The sequence below is a fragment of the Mus caroli genome, chromosome 12 (genome assembly GCF_900094665.2).
Source record: "Mus caroli chromosome 12, CAROLI_EIJ_v1.1, whole genome shotgun sequence".
In the NCBI taxonomy this organism is placed as follows: domain Eukaryota; kingdom Metazoa; phylum Chordata; class Mammalia; order Rodentia; family Muridae; genus Mus; species Mus caroli.
Window position 1 is genome coordinate 93,492,701 of NC_034581.1, and position 17,661 is coordinate 93,510,361.

Consider the following 17,661-nt stretch of genomic DNA (forward strand, 5'->3'; position numbering starts at 1 on the left):
TTTTTTGTTGTTGTTTTGTTTTTCCGGGACAGGGTTTCTCTGTGTAGCCCTGGCTGTCCTGGAACTCACTCTGTAGACCAGGCTGGCCTTGAACTCAAAAATCCACCTGCCTCTGCCTCCCAAGTGCTGGGATTAAAAGTGTGGGCCACCACACCACTGCCTGGCTAGGAGCAGAGTTTTAACTCTAACTCTGTGTCTGTTAGAAATAACTGTGGGCTGGGGAGATGGCCCAGCGGGTGAAGTGCTTACAGCGTAAGCATGAGGAAGTAAGGTCAGATTCCCAGCACCGCAGTAAAGAGCTGAGCATTACAGCACAGATCTGTAGCCTCAGCCCCACGGGGCACAGACAGGTGGCTCTGGGGTCTCCCTAGCCAGTCAGAATAGGTGAAAATTCAAGTTTATGCCTTCCTCCTTGCATTGCTATGGGATCTTCAGTTCCTGCTTGCTATGGATTTCTATAAATAGACTTTTCAGGCCTTAATTATCTTCAAGAAGACAGGCCACTAGTATTAATATGCATATTCAGCTCAATTCTGAGAAAGCCTTTAGAAAAAGACCATTTAAGCCTTGCTACCTTGAAGGAAGCTCACCAATTGGATAAATCCTAAATGTTTACATATGCTTTCAAATCTGGCAGAAAATGAAAACATTAAACATTTTCTATTCAATATCTTATAAGGAGTTTACAAACAGGTATGTTAATTCAAATATATTTTTCAAATTATAACATTAAAATGCTTTCCTTATCTTAAATTACCACGAGTTCTTCACATTAACTGCACTTGTTAAAGGATGAATTCCTTTTGCTAAATAAACAGTTACCTCCTAGGTTACATGTTTGGGAGGCAGTAAAGCATTGCTGTTCAAACCACGAGCTTTGCAGTATGAGACCTGGTTCCTACTCTGGTTCCCCTCACTAGCTGTTAACCTGAGACAAGTTATTCGACCTTTCTCAGGCTCAGTTTTTCTGCAAAATAGAGATAATAATAGAATCTATTTCACAGGGTTGTCACAAGGATTGAATGAGAAAATGCAGACTTAGGGAAATGCATACCTCGTACATAGTGTGAGCCCTGTATCTCTATGGATTTCTAAGTTTAGCTGTTTAATAATATGTCCTCATGAAACCATGATGACAAAATAATGATTTCTCATGGAAATTGCTCAAAGTAAGCAAGGCTGAGTGCTTTCAAACAGTAAGAGCTATGGAAGTGGTTTCTCCTCAGAAGACACATCTCAGCAATTCAATACATTTTATGTAAAAATTCAGAAGAAATTATGTATATCTAAAGGATGCTCATTAACTATTATAGTATACAAATCTTACATTTCACAAAACCTTATGTGTAAGGAAATTTTCAGCTAATTGTGTAGATTTACTTCATCATGGTTTATGCTCTCCTGATGTTGGAAAGATTAGTCTTCCTTTTAAGAAAGTAAACGAAATTCTAATAGGACATAAAGCACTTGAAAGATAATAGCAAACATGGAATATAAGTTCAGTTTTCACAACTGCTAATCGCCATTCAATCTAAAAGCACAATCTAAAAGCCCCAATGAAGTCTCCATAGATCCCTTACCAAAAAGTCACAGGAATGTATGCTACCCAAACCTCTGAGTAATGTAAGATGCCTACTGAGAATCATTTTCTTTATGATACAACCCAGGCTACAGTCTGTTTTGATAGAATCTACATTTACAACAATTATAAAAAGCAGGTAAATAAATTCTTCTGAAAGTTAAAATGATTTTAAAATCTAACTTAAACACAAAATATTTAACAATTACAAATTAACCACACCACTTTTAAAATATGTCTAAGTCATAACAGCTTCTATATAGAACTATAAAAAAAGTCTTGTCTTGTTAGAGAATAATGTGGAAAGTGATTAGCCAGTAGTATAACAAAGATCACTGTTTTGATCTTTAATTTTGTATTGTCTCATTTTCAATAAAAATATAATTATAAAAGAAAAACTTTAAAGTAACTGAAAGTTAAAATATATACAGCTCTCCTTAGTGAAACTCAATTTTTCAAGGCGTCCTCCATATTCCCTACCTAAATAACTTACCTGGAAAAGTAGTTACAGACAAAACTTTCTGTAACAATCAGGTAATAGTCAGTGAATGAGAATTTCTTTGGCTTTTGGAATAATTTGACTGAGAAAGTTCTGGGTAACAATGAAATCAACAACTTTGTTGTTTTATTTTTGTTAGCTATGTTGTCCTCCCATCTCACTTATACTTCAACATATCTGAATAAACAAGTACTTTTTATCAGTTGTTTTTCAATTTTATATTATAAATTTATAATGATTTCATTTTTTAAACATTTTTTAAAAATTTTTATTACATGTGAACTGACATGTATTTCTGTGTGAGGGTGTCAGATCCCCTGGAACTGGAGTTAAAGAAAGTAGTGAGCTGCAATCTGGGTACTGAGAATTGAACCTAGGTCCTCTAGAAGAGATCAGAGCTCTCCACTCTAGAGTCATCTCTCCAGACTCTTATAATGACTTCTTATAGCAAGCATTTTAAAATCAAAATTGACACAAAGGAGGAAAGTTATCAAATACCTGTCCATCCAAGTCAAATGCTAAACAAGCTATACCATGTGTATGGACATCCTTCAGAACCGACACGGTCTGGACAGTGTAAGAATCCCAAATGCAGATGTAAGGCTCTTTCCCAACTTGTCCTGTTGCTACCAACACTCGCTCAGGATGCAGTGCAAGACTAAAAAATAAAGAATAAATAAGTAAGTAGTAAGACTTGAAAATGATTATAAACTTTTATAGCACCTGCTATAGATATTTGTACTTACAAATATCAACATTAGACTTATCTTAAATAATTTGTATTTAGAAGGAATTTCTATAAAATTATTGCTAAGAATTAATAATAATATACTAAAAGGTTAATGACAAACTAATTATAGACTTCATAAACTCCATGTGATATAGTGTGCATAAACTTCTCAAGAAAAAGAGATCTCACAAAAGATCAACAGAACTACAGCAACAAATTTTTAGCAACTTATCACATGCTATTTTTCCACTTGGTATTTACATTGCAAGCCTTCTTTTCTATCATACCATTCCTTTTATTAACTAATACTGGACTAAATCTAAAGGCTAGCAAGATGGCTCTATGGTTAAGCACGTTCCATTAGAACACGAAGCCTGGAGATCATACTCCTGGAACCCATTAGATACCAGGTAGACACCGCAGACCACCTGTAATTCAAACCTTGGAGGGCAGAGGACCCTCAAAGCAAGCTGGTTAACAAGAATAGGCATATCAAAGAGTTCTGCATATGACCAAGAGACCTTGCCTCCCTGAATAAGGCACTAGGGTGGTCAAGGATAAGTCCCAATACCAATCTTGGGCTTCCACGTGCATTCATACCCATAGACACATATCTCACACAAGTACCCTCAAACATGCATACACAAACACACATATACAATATATGCACATAGATGAAAATGAAACAATTAACTAAATCTTAATGTCTAAGGTAGTATTTGGTAGCAGTTATACTGCAACAGTAATTAATTACAAAACTCACTAAAATACAGCAATGTCATATGAAATTTGCAGAAAGTGGTCAATGGGGCTCTAAAAGTAAGACCAAAATCTAACATTTAGTAACACATACATCCACAAAAGGCAGGAAACAAAGATGAAATTCTACTTGATAAAAGTGTCTACAAGAGAGCTTAAAATATCAGATTTGCCTTTAAATAAAAAAGGAAGACTGCATTTCTGTACACTAGCAGAGAATACCTAAAAAAAAAAAATCCAAATTATAGTAGCATCAAAAAGAGCAAATACAATAATGCACTCTAACTACAAGTCATTTAAACAGTCTAAACAGAGGTTAGAATACATCAATTCTAGGCCTGAAAGAATGAAATATTCTCAAGATAGTAATGCTCTCAAGTGGTAATCCATATCAAAGGACCAGGCATAATTAAATAAAAATAATATAGAAAATTGGATCGTGCACATATTATTTGTGAGGCTGTAAAATAATACAGTCAGTTTAAAAACAGTTTAGAGTTACTATAGGATGCAACAATTCTATTTCTAGATACATTCCAAAAAGGAGTAAAAACATATGTCCACACAAGATCTCTACACAAACGTTCATGCCAAAATTATTCATAACAGTAAAAAGTGACAGCTCAAATGTTCATAAACTGAAAGGAGAAAAAAGAAAGTGCATGTTGCAACAGAGATGAACTCTGAAATGTAACACAACACGGAAGAAAACATATACATAGGGCCACATACTCTGAGGAGTCATTTACATGAAATGTCTGGAATAAGCAACTCTCATGGGACTGGCTTTTCTTGGGGAAACATAACACACAAATATGTATTCACCCCCCAAAAGGAAACCCACAACAGACCAAAGTAAAGATCATGCCAATGTCCAACCTGGTGAACCAAAGTTTTATTGGGGTCACTAACAGTAGTGATAAGTCATACGGAACAAGGATGCCTCAAAAGCAGCTGTACCACTGAAAAGCCCACCAGTGACAACTCACAAAGGCTAAAACCTTGGAGCTTTCTACACTACTGGCAGCAGCTGAGAATCTCCCTTCAGCTTAGTTAGACCCCTCTGTGGATCTTTTACTCCTTTTTATGCTCTGACAAAGGGCCTTCAAGAATCTTCTAAGTTTCTGTTCTCCCAGACATATGATCATTTGGTCCCTTCCCAAGTCTCATGAGCCTTCCCTTCCCTTGGAGAAGGAATTTTCAATTCTGAAGAAAATGCTATACAGTGAAGAGCCATGCCATGACTAGAGACAACATTTAACAGCACTCCTCTCCATCACCATCAATAGGTTCTCCAAAAAAGCCTAGGACTTCTCCTGTCATGGATTTTGGCCATGTCTACAGTATGAACTCCCTACTATAAAGCAGGCCTTAAAGCCAATCAAGAGAGTGGTTAGTTACCTCCATACATAGGATATGATTTGAATAAGAACAGTCCCCATGGACTCATAGATTTAAATGTTTGGTCACCAGGAAATGTCAGAGTTAGTGGAAGAACTAGGAGGTATAGACTTGTTGGAGTAGGTGTGGCCTTTATTAAAGGAAGTGTGTCATTGGAGAGGAGTTTGAGGTTTCAGAAGCCCAAGCCAGGCTCGGAGGCTCTTGCCCTTCCTGCAGCATGTGGATCCAGATGTAGAACTCTCAGCTGTTTCTCTAGGACGATGTCTATGTGCCATCACACTCTCCAGCATAATGACAATGGACTAAATCTTTGAAACTGTAAGCAAGCCCCAACTAAATGCTTTCCTTTATAAGAGTTGCTGTGGTGGGGTTGGGAATTTAGCTCAATGGTAGAGCGCTCGCCTAGCAAGCACAAGGCCTTGGGTCCTCAGCTCTGGGGAAAAAAAAGAGAGAGAGAGAGAGAGAGTTACTGTGGTCATGGTGACTCTTCACAGTAATAAAACACTAACTAACACACATAGTTTCACCACTATTGCACCAGTGAACACATCTTGTCTGGAAGGTCAGTGCTGTAGTAAACAGGGTCTAGCACTATGTAACAATGTAAAAGAGCTCCCCTTTTGCCACATCTATACCAGCATTTGTTACCAATTGTTTTTCTTTTTCTTCTGTTTATTTAATCTTTGTCATTCTGGAATAAGATGAAATCTTAAAGTAATTTTTAAAAACTCATTCTATTTTTTTAATTATAATGTAAATAAATCATTTTCCTCCCTTTCCTTCCCTTCAATCAACTCCTCCTATGCACCTCCTTGTGTGACAGAATATTTGATCACACTGTGAACCCCAAGATTGTGTTATTTACTGGGGAAAAAAACTGTTTCTAGTTGTAGCACACACCTTTAATCCTAAACAATGAAGGTGAAGTTAGTTTGTAGAAGGAAGCAACCATGTTTGTAAGTGATGCCTAATTGAGTGGCAGACAAAGTGATGAGTCAGAGAAAGATTTGACAGAATAGAATATGCCCAACTTTCACAAGAAGAGAGAAGAATATAATGGGCCAGAGAATGTGAAGGAACGAGATGATTAGAACAGATTGCCAGAGTTAGTTTGAAGCCAAGCAGAGCAAAAGGTCAAAGGCCAAAAAAGAAGCCAGACTGAACCAGAGTGAAGAGGAGTTTTGATCCAGAACAGCTGAGTTGACCAGCCAGCCAGGTTTCAGAAAGAACTAGAAGGATGAGCTTACTCAACAGTATGCCTCAGAGGCTGAACACATTCTAGACCTAGATTAGACTGTAAGGAGGCTAGAATTTTCCAGGACTAGGCTTAGGTTAATAAATTAAGGCAGTAAGTCTTGGAGATGACAATTGCTTCAGGAGAATAAAAGATACCTTTCTACCATTGTTCTCTCTCAAATTCATGGCCTTTTTCTTTGTTATTAAATATATATTTCTCAATACATAAATACAACTTCTCAGTCTGTGTAATTTTACCTATATGTATGTGATCTCAGGGCTAGTCAATTGGAAGGCTCTTCCGTGAAGAAAACTATTTCTCCCTCTCTCAGCATTCCCCAGTCTCTACAGCTCTTTGTCTAGGATTTGTCCCTATAGGGTTTCCCCCCTTCCATTTAGCACACCCATTGATGTCATCCTTGTTCTGGTTTTGTTTAGACAGCCATGTTGATAAAACTTCATAGGTACAGCTTCTCTGAAAAAGAAGCCCCCTTTTGATTTCTTGCTCAGAGCTGCCCAAGAGACTCCCAAAACATTACAGCATATTGTTGCCTTTTGTTGCCTCCTACAAGTGGAAGGTTAGTCCCTATTGCTAAAGGCACTATTGTACTTTGGAAAAAACCCAGAGGTCCTGAGCTAGATCTGATCTGAAAGTCTCCTTTCTGAAGACTAGTTTTCATGGTACCAGAAGCCATCATGCAAGTTTCCAAGACAGGGAAGCAACCAACAGTCCTACCCAGCTATGTACCATAATGATCAGCATGGCAATAGAGAAATACATTTGTTGACAGTAACTAACAGCTTCTTAAACATAAGGTCTGATCAACAAGAGGGAAGACATGCATAATACTAGAAACTTTATGTACACTGCACTGGTGGCTAAGGATGTTGAATACTTTTAAGTGTTTACTAGCCATTTGCAAGGGGGTTTTTTGTTTGTTTGTTTGTTTGTTTTGTTTGTTTGTTTGTTTGGTTGGTTGGTTGGTTTTGGTTTTTGGGTGTTTTGAGACAGGGTTTCTCTGTGTAGCCCTGGCTGTCCTGGAACTCACTCTGTAGACCAGGCTGGCCTCGAACTCAGAAATCCGCCTGCCTCTGCCTCTGCCTCCCAAGTGCTGGGATTAAAGGCATGCGCCACCACACCCGGCATTATTGTTTTGTTTTTTAAGTTCTGTTCCATTCCACACCCCATTTTAAAAACTGGGTTGTTTTCTTGGTGACTAGTTTTGTTGATGTTGTTGCTTAGTTAGTTGTACATTCTAGATACTAACTCCTATCATATGCATAGCTGGCAATTTATCCATTTGAAGTTGTACTATATGAAGATTAGTGGTAAGGACCTAGTTTCATTTTTCTGAATGTTGAGGTCCACGTTTCCCAGTACCACTTGCTGAAGATGTTGTCTTTCCTCTGATATGTAGTTCTGACATCTCTGTCAAAAGATCCAGTAGCCATAGTTATGTTAACCTATATGTGCCCATGCTGTGGCATCCCTTCCCCCTGAGGGACCAGCCACACACGATGGTATAGTAGAGTTTATTCAGGGTATAGGGAGGGGAGTTAAGAGGGTAGTAAAGGCAGAGGGAGGGGGCAGGGATGAGAGGACAGAGTAGGAGCAGGAAGGCAAGAGCAAGAGAGAAAGGAGGGGCAATCAGTCCCTTTTATAGTGAGTCAGGCAGACCTGGCTATTGCCAGGTAACTGTGGGGCGGAGCTTAGACAAAATGCTAACACTCTCTTTTAGAGTTTCCTCAATATAGCCTGGATGATTTTTTTAAAGAAAACTTTTTTTTTTCATTTATTTTTTACTGGGAGCTGGTCTTTCCCCAGGGGGTAGGGGTTCAGACGCCCTGTGAGTACATGTGGTAAATAACCACACTAGGACCAGCTATCAAGAGGCAGATCAACTTTACTTAGAGTGATTCAAGGCTTATAAGTTTTGGAGAACTGAGAGTCAGAACATCCAGAATGGGCAAAGGTCATTGGCTTGGGGCTTCAGGTACCTGAAATGCCTCATTAGCACGGCGAAGCATCTCGGGTGCTGGCTGAACAGGTTCTTATTAGGAGAAAGGAAATCGATCCTGTAATCTAATTGAGGCTACGTGACAATCCTCAGGTAGAAGAATAGGTAGGGGCTTAGAATTCCCCAGACAAGGTCAGAAAAGAAGTCCTGCTAATGAAAGAAGTCTCCCATATTGTGTTGAGCCCTGAGGCTATCCAGTCATGGTGGACTTCAACCTTAATTAGTAGAGTTTTCCAACAGGGAGTAGGGCATGCAATAGACTGTATGTGGAGATGAGACAGAGGACAACTTTGTGGAGTCTGTTCTCTACTTCTACTTTTGCTTGGCCTCTAGGGACCAAACTCAGGTCATCAGGCTCCTGACAAGCCATCTCATTGGCCCCAGGGTAGTCTTTTAGAACAACATAAATCTGACCTTACAATCCACTTGGCTAAAACTCTCCAACAGCTTCCCATTCATCTAGAATAAAATCCTACTTGGATGGGGTCCCTCAGGATGTTCTCAAGTCTCAATAATTTACCCTCTTGTCCACTTCAGCCACATATCCCTTTCTGTCCCATAAAAAGGTCAAGATAATTGTGCTTTTTACGTTTTTATCTAGAATGATCTCCAAAAATCTTTGCCTCACTCATCCTTTAGGACAAACATATCTTGCATTGACAAGCTCTAACTACTCACAGTCATTTCAATATGTTCTATATATTATCTTAATACATTTACAGTAATGATCAACTATCTAAAATCACTTTTGTGTATGTATAATCTCTTTCCATTAAAATCCATATGCCAACCAATAGGGCAGAGAGATTTTTCGCACGTGCGTGCACGCACCCACACCTTTTTTGTTTGTTTGTTTGTTTTGTTTTTCTTGAGACAGGGTTTCTCTGCATAGCCCTTGCTGTCCTGGAACTCACTCTGTAGACCAGGCTGGCCACAAATTCAGAAATCCACCTGCCTCTGCCTCCCAAGAGCTGAGATTAAAGGCATGAAGCAATGATTAGTCCTTGTAGTTATTAAATCAACTATTTGTTAACTGAATTCCCACTAAAGTTAAAAAGAAATTTTGAATAAATTAATCTTCAACAAAGAAAAGCCCTAATGGAAATGCTGTCATCAAATCCTTTGTAGCAGCAAAAACTTAAAACACTACCTAAAAGTATAGGGATTTTTTTTCACATTATGAAAAGCTTCTGTTATAATATTAAGCAAAAACATACTCTATATGTTACATATAGTAGTACATCAACTGCTCAAGACTGCATATACCAAAAAAAAGCTCACAAGTGAATAATATCGGAATATAATAATAATACAACAATCTGCAATAAGGTTATATTTTAGATTGTAAGATTGTGGGTAGATATTTCTCTGTGGCCTTCAGCTTTCTATAATAAGTATTACTAATTTAAAATAGCAATAAAACTCTAAGAGAAAATCTAGAATATCTTTCATAATCCCTATTATGTTGATTCCAAACTTCTATACAGTCTTTTAAAAATATAGCTATCAAAACTACCTGTAAAGGCTTGTAAAGGCTTTGCTTCTCAATCCAAGTGCCAGATAAGATTTCTACTATGAGGTCTCATGTTTTATGCATTAAATACATTGTCCATTAGCTAATAATCAGCAAAGTCTCACTCAACCAAATGTGAACTCTGGTGTTAGTCATCACCTATGTTATAAGACTTACACTAGCCTTATTCTTTCCACTCTAGATTGGAATTATACCCTAGTCCTTGATGAACCATACTGCCTATAGATGATAACCACTGAAGTGGTTAGACCTGGTTAATAGTTAAGGTAAACACTATGAGAAGCATACTTAATAAAAACTACCTGTGCTGTTATCATCCCCAACCATGCAGTGAAATGAGTATGAAACAAAACCTTCCACACTAGGTGCAGTATCTAGTATTGTTGATCCTGATAAAGAATTGCCAAGGACACAAAGAAATAGATTCAATATAATGGGAAGGAGAGGGAACGAGTGCCTTCTGTAGTTGGAAGTGAGGATGGTACACAATTTCCAGGCAACTTTTCCCTCTCTCCTCTCTCCTTGCCTGTTCTCCTTCTTGCTCATTATCCCCTTCCTTCTGCTGGTCTTCTTCCTCTCCACTCTACCTGCTTCTTGCCTGTCCTAAAGTAAGCAGTTTCCTCTGCCACTTACACTGCACCATGATATTCTCCCTTGCCTCAGGCCCAAAGCAAAAAAAAAAAAAAAAAAAAAAAAAATCTGTATTTCTCCTAAGTTTTTGGGTAATGTTCTTATTGCTAATCTGAAGACCATACTGTGAGTAGTAAGAATCTAGGGCTACTGGCCATATGACATTGTTTGGTTCGTTGTTTTAAATAAATATTTTGTTTGTTTGTTTTGTTTTGTTTTTCGAGACAGGGTTTCTCTGTGTAGCCCTGGCTGTCCTGGAACTCACTCTGTAGACCAGGCTGGCCTTGAACTCAGAAATCCACCTGCCTCTGCCTCCCAAGTGCTGGGATTAAAGGTGTGCACCACCAGGCCCAGCTTAAATAAATCTTGAAGGGTGCTAGTTTTTGTATTAATAATAGCCCATCTTGACTTCCTCCTGGACCTCCTTCCCCTTATCATTTGACCATAGTGGTCTCCAGGGTAGGTCTTATAGTTGTAATGGAGTAACTACAAGACAGCTAACATCTTGACTAGTGGGAAGCAGGCTTGGTCAAATCTGATGTGCTCATAACCTCACTTTCCCTTCTGCTCCTCTGGCCACATTTTTGTTACTTCATTCTTCATCTCCCCTGCATTTGAATAGTGCAACACAACAGAAACCCATTTTCATATCCATTCTCTGTCTATATCTGCTCCCTTGATGACTTCATTGAGATTCATGGCTTTACTGCTTACTTGCTGGTAACACCCGTTTATACTAGCCATACCAGACTGCTTCCTTGAGTTACAGACACACATGTCGAGCTGTCTAATTTATAACCCTACTTACTTGTCTATGAGGTTTCTCCACTGAACTCTTCTAACACAGGGCTTCCGATTTCTCCATTCCTCCTCAAACACCAAATGTTTCTCACAATCTTTCCCAAAATAGCTGCTAACTCTAATTCTCCAAGTGTTCTCACCAAAATTTCTATAATCATTATTGTCTTCCTTTTCTCTTATAATTTGCATATGATTCATTAGTCAACCATGCTGCTCCCATCTTTAAAATAAACCCAGAATTTTGCCTTTCTCACTGCTTTCCCTGTTGCTCCTCCCAGTATATCATGACTGGTCCAAGCCAGCAACACTCCTGGAATGAAACACAACAGTCCCCCAAGTGCTGTCCCTGCTTCCTTACTGCCTCTCTTCTCCAGGATATTCTGAATATAGACATCACTGTGAGCTTGTTATTCGCTAAGCTAATAACTTCATTAAATAGTTGTCTTAGTCAGTGTTCTATTGCTGTGAAGAGACATAGCCATGGTAATTGGAGTTTGTTTACAGTTTCAGATAGTTTAGTCCATTCTCAGCAGGGCAAGAAGCATGGCAGCACACAGGAAGACATGATGCTGGAGAAGTAGCTAAGAGTTCTACAACTACACCCAAAGGCAACAGGAAGAAACAGACACTGGGCCTGGCTTGAGTTTTGAAACCTCAAAGCTCACCTCCAGTGACACACTTCCTTCAACAAGGTCATGCCTACTCCTACAAGACCACACCTCCTATTCCTTCACAAGCCGTACCGCTCTGCTCAGTGATGACTAAGCATTCAAATCAATGAGCCTATGGGGGGCTGTGCTTATTCAAACAATCACAACTGCTAAAACAACTTCCAGTCTTAGAGAGCAGGTGAAAACTTCCAGCAAGGTCCTACATAATCAGCTCATCATATCTTTACCTCACTGCACCCATGTTCAGAATACTCCAGCCACAACAATTCTCTTACTCTTCCTCGAATCCATTAGGACTTCTACTTCAGAGCTTCCACAGGGAAGAGTCCCTCTGCATAGTCCATCCTTTACTCAGACTCCTACACAGTGTAGTTCCCGACCTCTCAGTCTCTAGAGTACCATCATAACAGTGAGGCCTCCTTTCTGCCCTATCAGAGCACCTACCTAAAATGGTATAGGCCTGCTTCTTTCTCCTTAGCTACACACACACCCCCCAAATAAAATACTACTAGCCATAAAGAGGATGTGATAGTTTGAACAAAAATGGCCCCTGCAGGTTCATAAGGGTTGGTACTACCAAGAGGTGTGGCCTTGTTGGAGGAAGTGGGTCACTAGGGAGTGGGCTTTGAAGTCTCAGAAGCTCAAATTAGGCCTAGTGGCTGACAGTCCTTTTCACATTGCCTGCAGACCCAGATGTAGAACTCTCAGCTTCCTCTCCAGCCCCATGTCTGCCTACGTGCGGCCATGCTTTTTGCCATAACCATAATGGACTAAACCTTTGAACTATAAGCCAGCCCCAATTAAATGTCTTCCTTTATAAAAGGTAGCGAGATCATGGTGTCTCTTCACTGAAATAAAACCCTAAGACAGAATACAAAATTCTATCATTTTGATAACAATGGATGGAACTTGAGATCAACTGCTAAGTGGAATAAAACAACTACAGATCGTACTTATATGGCGTTGACTCTTTTTTTCATACCATTTTGCGAGTAGTCTGGTTGTTACAGGAGAAGGATGGAAAAAGGATGAGCTGTAAGTTATGGTTAGGACTAAGAAATCTGACATGTTACTGCACAGTAGGGTGGCTACAGTTAATGAAAATGAACTCTGTATTTCTTAAAACTAAAGTTTTTTTTTTCCTATGTTTTCACCAAAAAGAAATGATAAAGGTTTAAGGCCAGAAACATTTTTACATAGACTTAAACATTAATCAATATATACACATATCAAAATTTGTACACTTTTTAGTTTTATGTATCAAGTTTCAAATTTTTGGAGAATTATTTTAAAAGGTGGGCATGCATTGGACACACAAACTTTATATGCCCCAGTACAGGGGAACGCCAGGGCCAAAAAAAAAAAAAAAAAAAAATGGGAATGGGTGGGTAGGGAAATGGGGGAGAGGGGGGAGGGTATGGGGGACTTTTGGGATAGCATTGGAAATGTAATTGAGGAAAATACGTAATAAAATATATTAAAAAAAGAAAAAGAAATAAATAAAAAGGTGGGCATGAACAAATGTGTCAAGTGGTGACAAAAAAAAAATTAAAAAGATGTGAGCTGACACCTCGTCACTGGATTTGGCAATGTGTAAGTCATTAGTGACCCTGAGAAAAATGGCTACAGCAAAACAGAACCAAAGGTAAATAAATGTTGGAGGGGTTGGTGAAAGCAGTAAAACAGCCTTCAGATATTCTGTTATAACACAGAGTACGACACAGGAGAGGACTGTTTCCCAGAATACTGAAGCTGAGTCTTTAAGGAAAAAAGGGAGAAATAAGACTTTTGAAGGAATAAATGGAATTAATTTTAAAACATTTCAAGTTCTAGATCTATAAAATGTGACAACTGAGTCAACTAGAGGCTAATATGAAAACATACCAAATTAATTATATCCCACCCATGACCTTTCCCAGTATACATGATTTGAGAACTTTTGATAATATCCACTACTTTGCAAACTAAATGTTGGTAAGCAATAAATAACAAGAAAAACATAATTTAAACACTACCAGATCCTTTGGAGAAACCAGCTAGCAAAAGTTTCAAAATACAAACCAGATCATTGATAAGCCTCTTACCTAAATATAGAACTTGCAACATAGTATAACAGTCTAAAAACTGTTGCAAACACCTACTAGAGAAATTGAAACAACGGAACTTGAAACAGACAGACACACACACACACACACACACACACACACAGGGGAGAGCACAAAAGGAAAACATCCTGTATTATTTTGACATTGAAGTTCACATCTAAGTATAAACAAGTTATTGGAATAACTAGCAGTAAAAGAATAATGCCTAGAGAAGTGAAGTACACACAGACATGGGCAAAAGAAGGCAGACAAATATAAGGCTGCAGTAAAATGCCATATCATACAGAACCACCTTGAACCATCCTCGGTGACAGTAAGAGTACAGAAGCATCAAACAAACAACAGACTATTCAACCTTTAAAACCAACATAGCACTTACAGTTTTAAAACCAAATGATAACTGCCAGTTCACTTCAGAACAGTCTCAGCCGAAAGTTAGATTTCACCAACGAATCACAAGGAAATCTTAAGTAGATATAGAAATAAAACTCATGAAAATATTTTCATTAAGGCTAATTAAATCATAGCATGGTTTTCTAACCATCTGTTACACGCATGAATGCTGTATCTTCTGCTGTGAAATAATGAGAAATTACTGGAGTGGTTTCTATGCTTACAGATTAAACACTGAATTAAAAAAAACAGGTTTTAATATTTGACTATTCTATTTCACAAGAAAAATTTGTCATTATTATCTGAAACACAATTTCCAAAGTACTTTCATTTCTCAACTATATTCTTAGTATTGCATTAAATTTGTGCCACGATCTTTAATACACTGCATGGTTTCAATTTTACTGCCCACGACAACTTTTCAGATCTTTTTAAATTGCCATAAATTATATAATAATATATCGTTTGCATCAAATCACAGACATGTAGAGTATGTTTGCAATTTGAAGTGTTTTGAGATGCATGTATGGTTGCACAACTTTTGCACAAGGCAAAAGTACAACCTTCCTTACAGTTTACTCAAAAAAAAAAATATATATATATATAAACCACAGGCAGCGTAGCTCAGTGAGCCAGCGCTTAACCATTTGTGAGGCCTATGAGTTCAATCTGCAATATGACAAAAAAAAAAAAGTCAAACAGTGTGCTATATAACACAGCCTCTAACTACTGCTAGGAGAATGTAGGAGAATGAAGGCATAGCTTCATCTTCCCCTCAAATAAACCCCATCAAGTTTTGGAAAACTTCCATACAAACAGGGTCTTGCACTCACAATCACACCCTCCATATCCTTCACACCCTCACCACTTACTTAATTTAACCTGGTAATATCTGGTGGGAGGCTGCTACTCAAAAGCTATTCATGTAGTTTTGTAAAGATAGAGGCCCAATCCATACAGGACAGACATGGCAGGACAGAGGGAAAAGAAAAGAAAATGAGATAACTCTCTTCTTGGGGTGAATAAGGTGGGAAAGTACTATTAACTTTTGTTCAAATTAGTAATTTTGGACTTTCACTAGGTCTCATGCCTTGACTACCACCACAATAGAAAATTCCTAAATTGAGAAAAATAAAACTGCTCGTCAGATTCCTTTCCAAAAAACTGGAATCTGGAAAACCTTCACTGCAGTGTCTAATGAACAAGAGAATGATAATAAGCCCCCACCAAGCCTTCCCTTCTCTGCAATCTTATATTCTGTTAACTTTTACTTTGTTCCATCCCGCTGACCTTCCGAATGCCTGGGGTCCCCTTCCCCCTTATATATGTACAGAGAGCAAAAATAACAATCTCGTAGAGTTTCAGCACCAGAGCGTCTTGCTTACGCTGCATCAAACCACTATACTGATTTTTGATGTGCCTAATTCGAAACATCCACGAAGAAACAAATACGCCTGTTCACAGAATCCGGGTCAAGAACACAGAAGCAACAACAAAACACACTTGGAAAATTTTCTGTAATACATTCGCTTTGTTGGAAGACAGAAATGTGCTTGAGGCAATAATCAATTCAAACGCTCCCAACTACATTAGAGTTCGACTGAAATGTGGAAAATTACCCTTTATATGTACAGCTTACCAAACATCTCGGCCAACGTTAAGATTCAGATCAATAGAGAGCAAGATACTGTCACCCTGAGATTGAAATTACTAATAAGAAAGTAAACTTAAGGTTACTTTGATGAAGATAAACAGAATCGGAAATCGGTGTGGGGTTATTTCTCATAAAAGACATACCCTCCAAGTGCCTTCCAGCGTGCGAATTTTAACCTCCAAGTGAACTGCCTTCAGAGTAACACCTGAGTTTCTCTGCTATCTGCTGATAATTGCCGATAGTGAAATCTGAACTAATAACTACGGCCAAGGGTTGAGTACTGCAGAGCTTGGGTTAGTCTTCTGTTAAGTATTTCCTTTCCCTAGCGAAATAAGATTTCCTTTTTAACAAGAAACCAATCACGGAGTCTAAACTCCTGATGTTGATGGAACGGAAAAGGTCACAAATCCATTCCAGCGAAGGCCTGCGGAGCATCCGTAGGCTCGCTCCCCTAGACTAGGGCGCTGCGGAAAGCGGAGTGGTAAGTGGGTGGGCTCCGAACCAGATAGATGCACATCGCTGTCCTGGGTCCGATGCTCCTTTGCGTGAACGGTCGCGACTTCCAGAAGGACAGGCATCTGCAAACTCCGAGGGCGCTCGGCAGGGGTGACAGCGGTCCCCCTCCCACCCCACCCCTCTGCCACCCGAGCCCGTACCTGATGATGTCGTCGCTGTGGCCGCGGTAGAACTTCTGCCGATGCTCCCGCGGGCTATACACCACGCCGACCCCCGCCACGAAGTACACGATCTCCTTGGCCGCCGTGTAGTAGAGGTTGTTGCGGCACTGGTGGCCCCGATAGCCGTACACCCACTCGAGCCGCAGGTGGCAGCTCGGGGCGCTCCGAGCCGCCATGTCGGTGCGCCCACCCGTCGCTGCGGCTCGGGCCCGCGGTCGCCGCCGGGGCTGGGTGACGAAAGCTCTCCCGCTGGCGGCCCGGACGCTCCTCTAAGCCGAGCCCGGCAGGTGCATCTCGCTTGCGTGGCCGCCGCCGCCGCCGCCGCCGCCGCCGCCGCCGCTTCAGCCCACGGGCGGGAGGAAAAGCCTCGCCTCACCGAACATGCTGAGGGCCGCGAGCGCCGCAGGCTGTCCGGGAGCCTCGCGCGTCTGGGAGCTCGCCGTGTCCCCTCAGCCCAGTGCCTTAGGCTGGAAGACAACCAAGCGAAGAGGGGGGACGGGGACGCGCCTCCAGCCCGCTTCTTCTCCGCCCGCCCCGCGCACCGGACTCCCCGCCCGGGTCACCTGCGGCGCTCGGGTCTAGCCGCTACCTCGCCTCCACAGCCCCGGCGGAGCCGCGCCGCGCGCTCCCGAGCCCAGCTGAGTGGCGGGAGGGCGGAGCCGCGCGGCCCCGCCCCTCCCCGTGCGCTAGCCCCTCCTCCCAAGGGGCCCCTCCCCTCCCGGAGTAGAGCGGAATCAGAGAGCTCTCAGCTCACCACCAGGCTGTGGTTAAACACCGCCCCCACCACCACCCCCCCGCAGTCCTCCCTACCAAGATCTAAGCACGGGTTCCCACCCTCGCGAGACCTGGATTACCCCACCCAGATTTGGATTCCTGTTGCTGGGTTTGCTTGCTCAGGAATCTCTGGGGAATCCCGCTTGCCCTTAGACCTCAGCTATTTCGGATGCCTATGAATAACACCAGAATGTTCACTT

The 17,661-nt window shown here is 40.5% G+C and overlaps 1 protein-coding gene across 3 annotated transcripts in view; it reads right to left on the minus strand.

Annotated features, from left to right (window-relative positions):
* Eml5 (EMAP like 5) overlaps nt 1–17,331 on the minus strand; it is a 116,532-nt gene extending 99,201 nt beyond the window's left edge. For all 3 annotated transcript variants that reach the window (XM_021178777.2, XM_029484856.1, XM_029484855.1), the window contains exons 1-2: nt 16,667–17,331; nt 2,577–2,736 (exon numbers count right to left, since the gene is read on the minus strand). In XM_021178777.2, the coding sequence (XP_021034436.1) occupies nt 2,577–2,736; nt 16,667–16,863 (357 nt within the window). In that variant the 5' untranslated portion in view covers nt 16,864–17,331. The remainder of the gene's footprint in view (nt 1–2,576; nt 2,737–16,666) is intronic.
* Between the last annotated feature and the right edge of the window lie 330 nt (nt 17,332–17,661).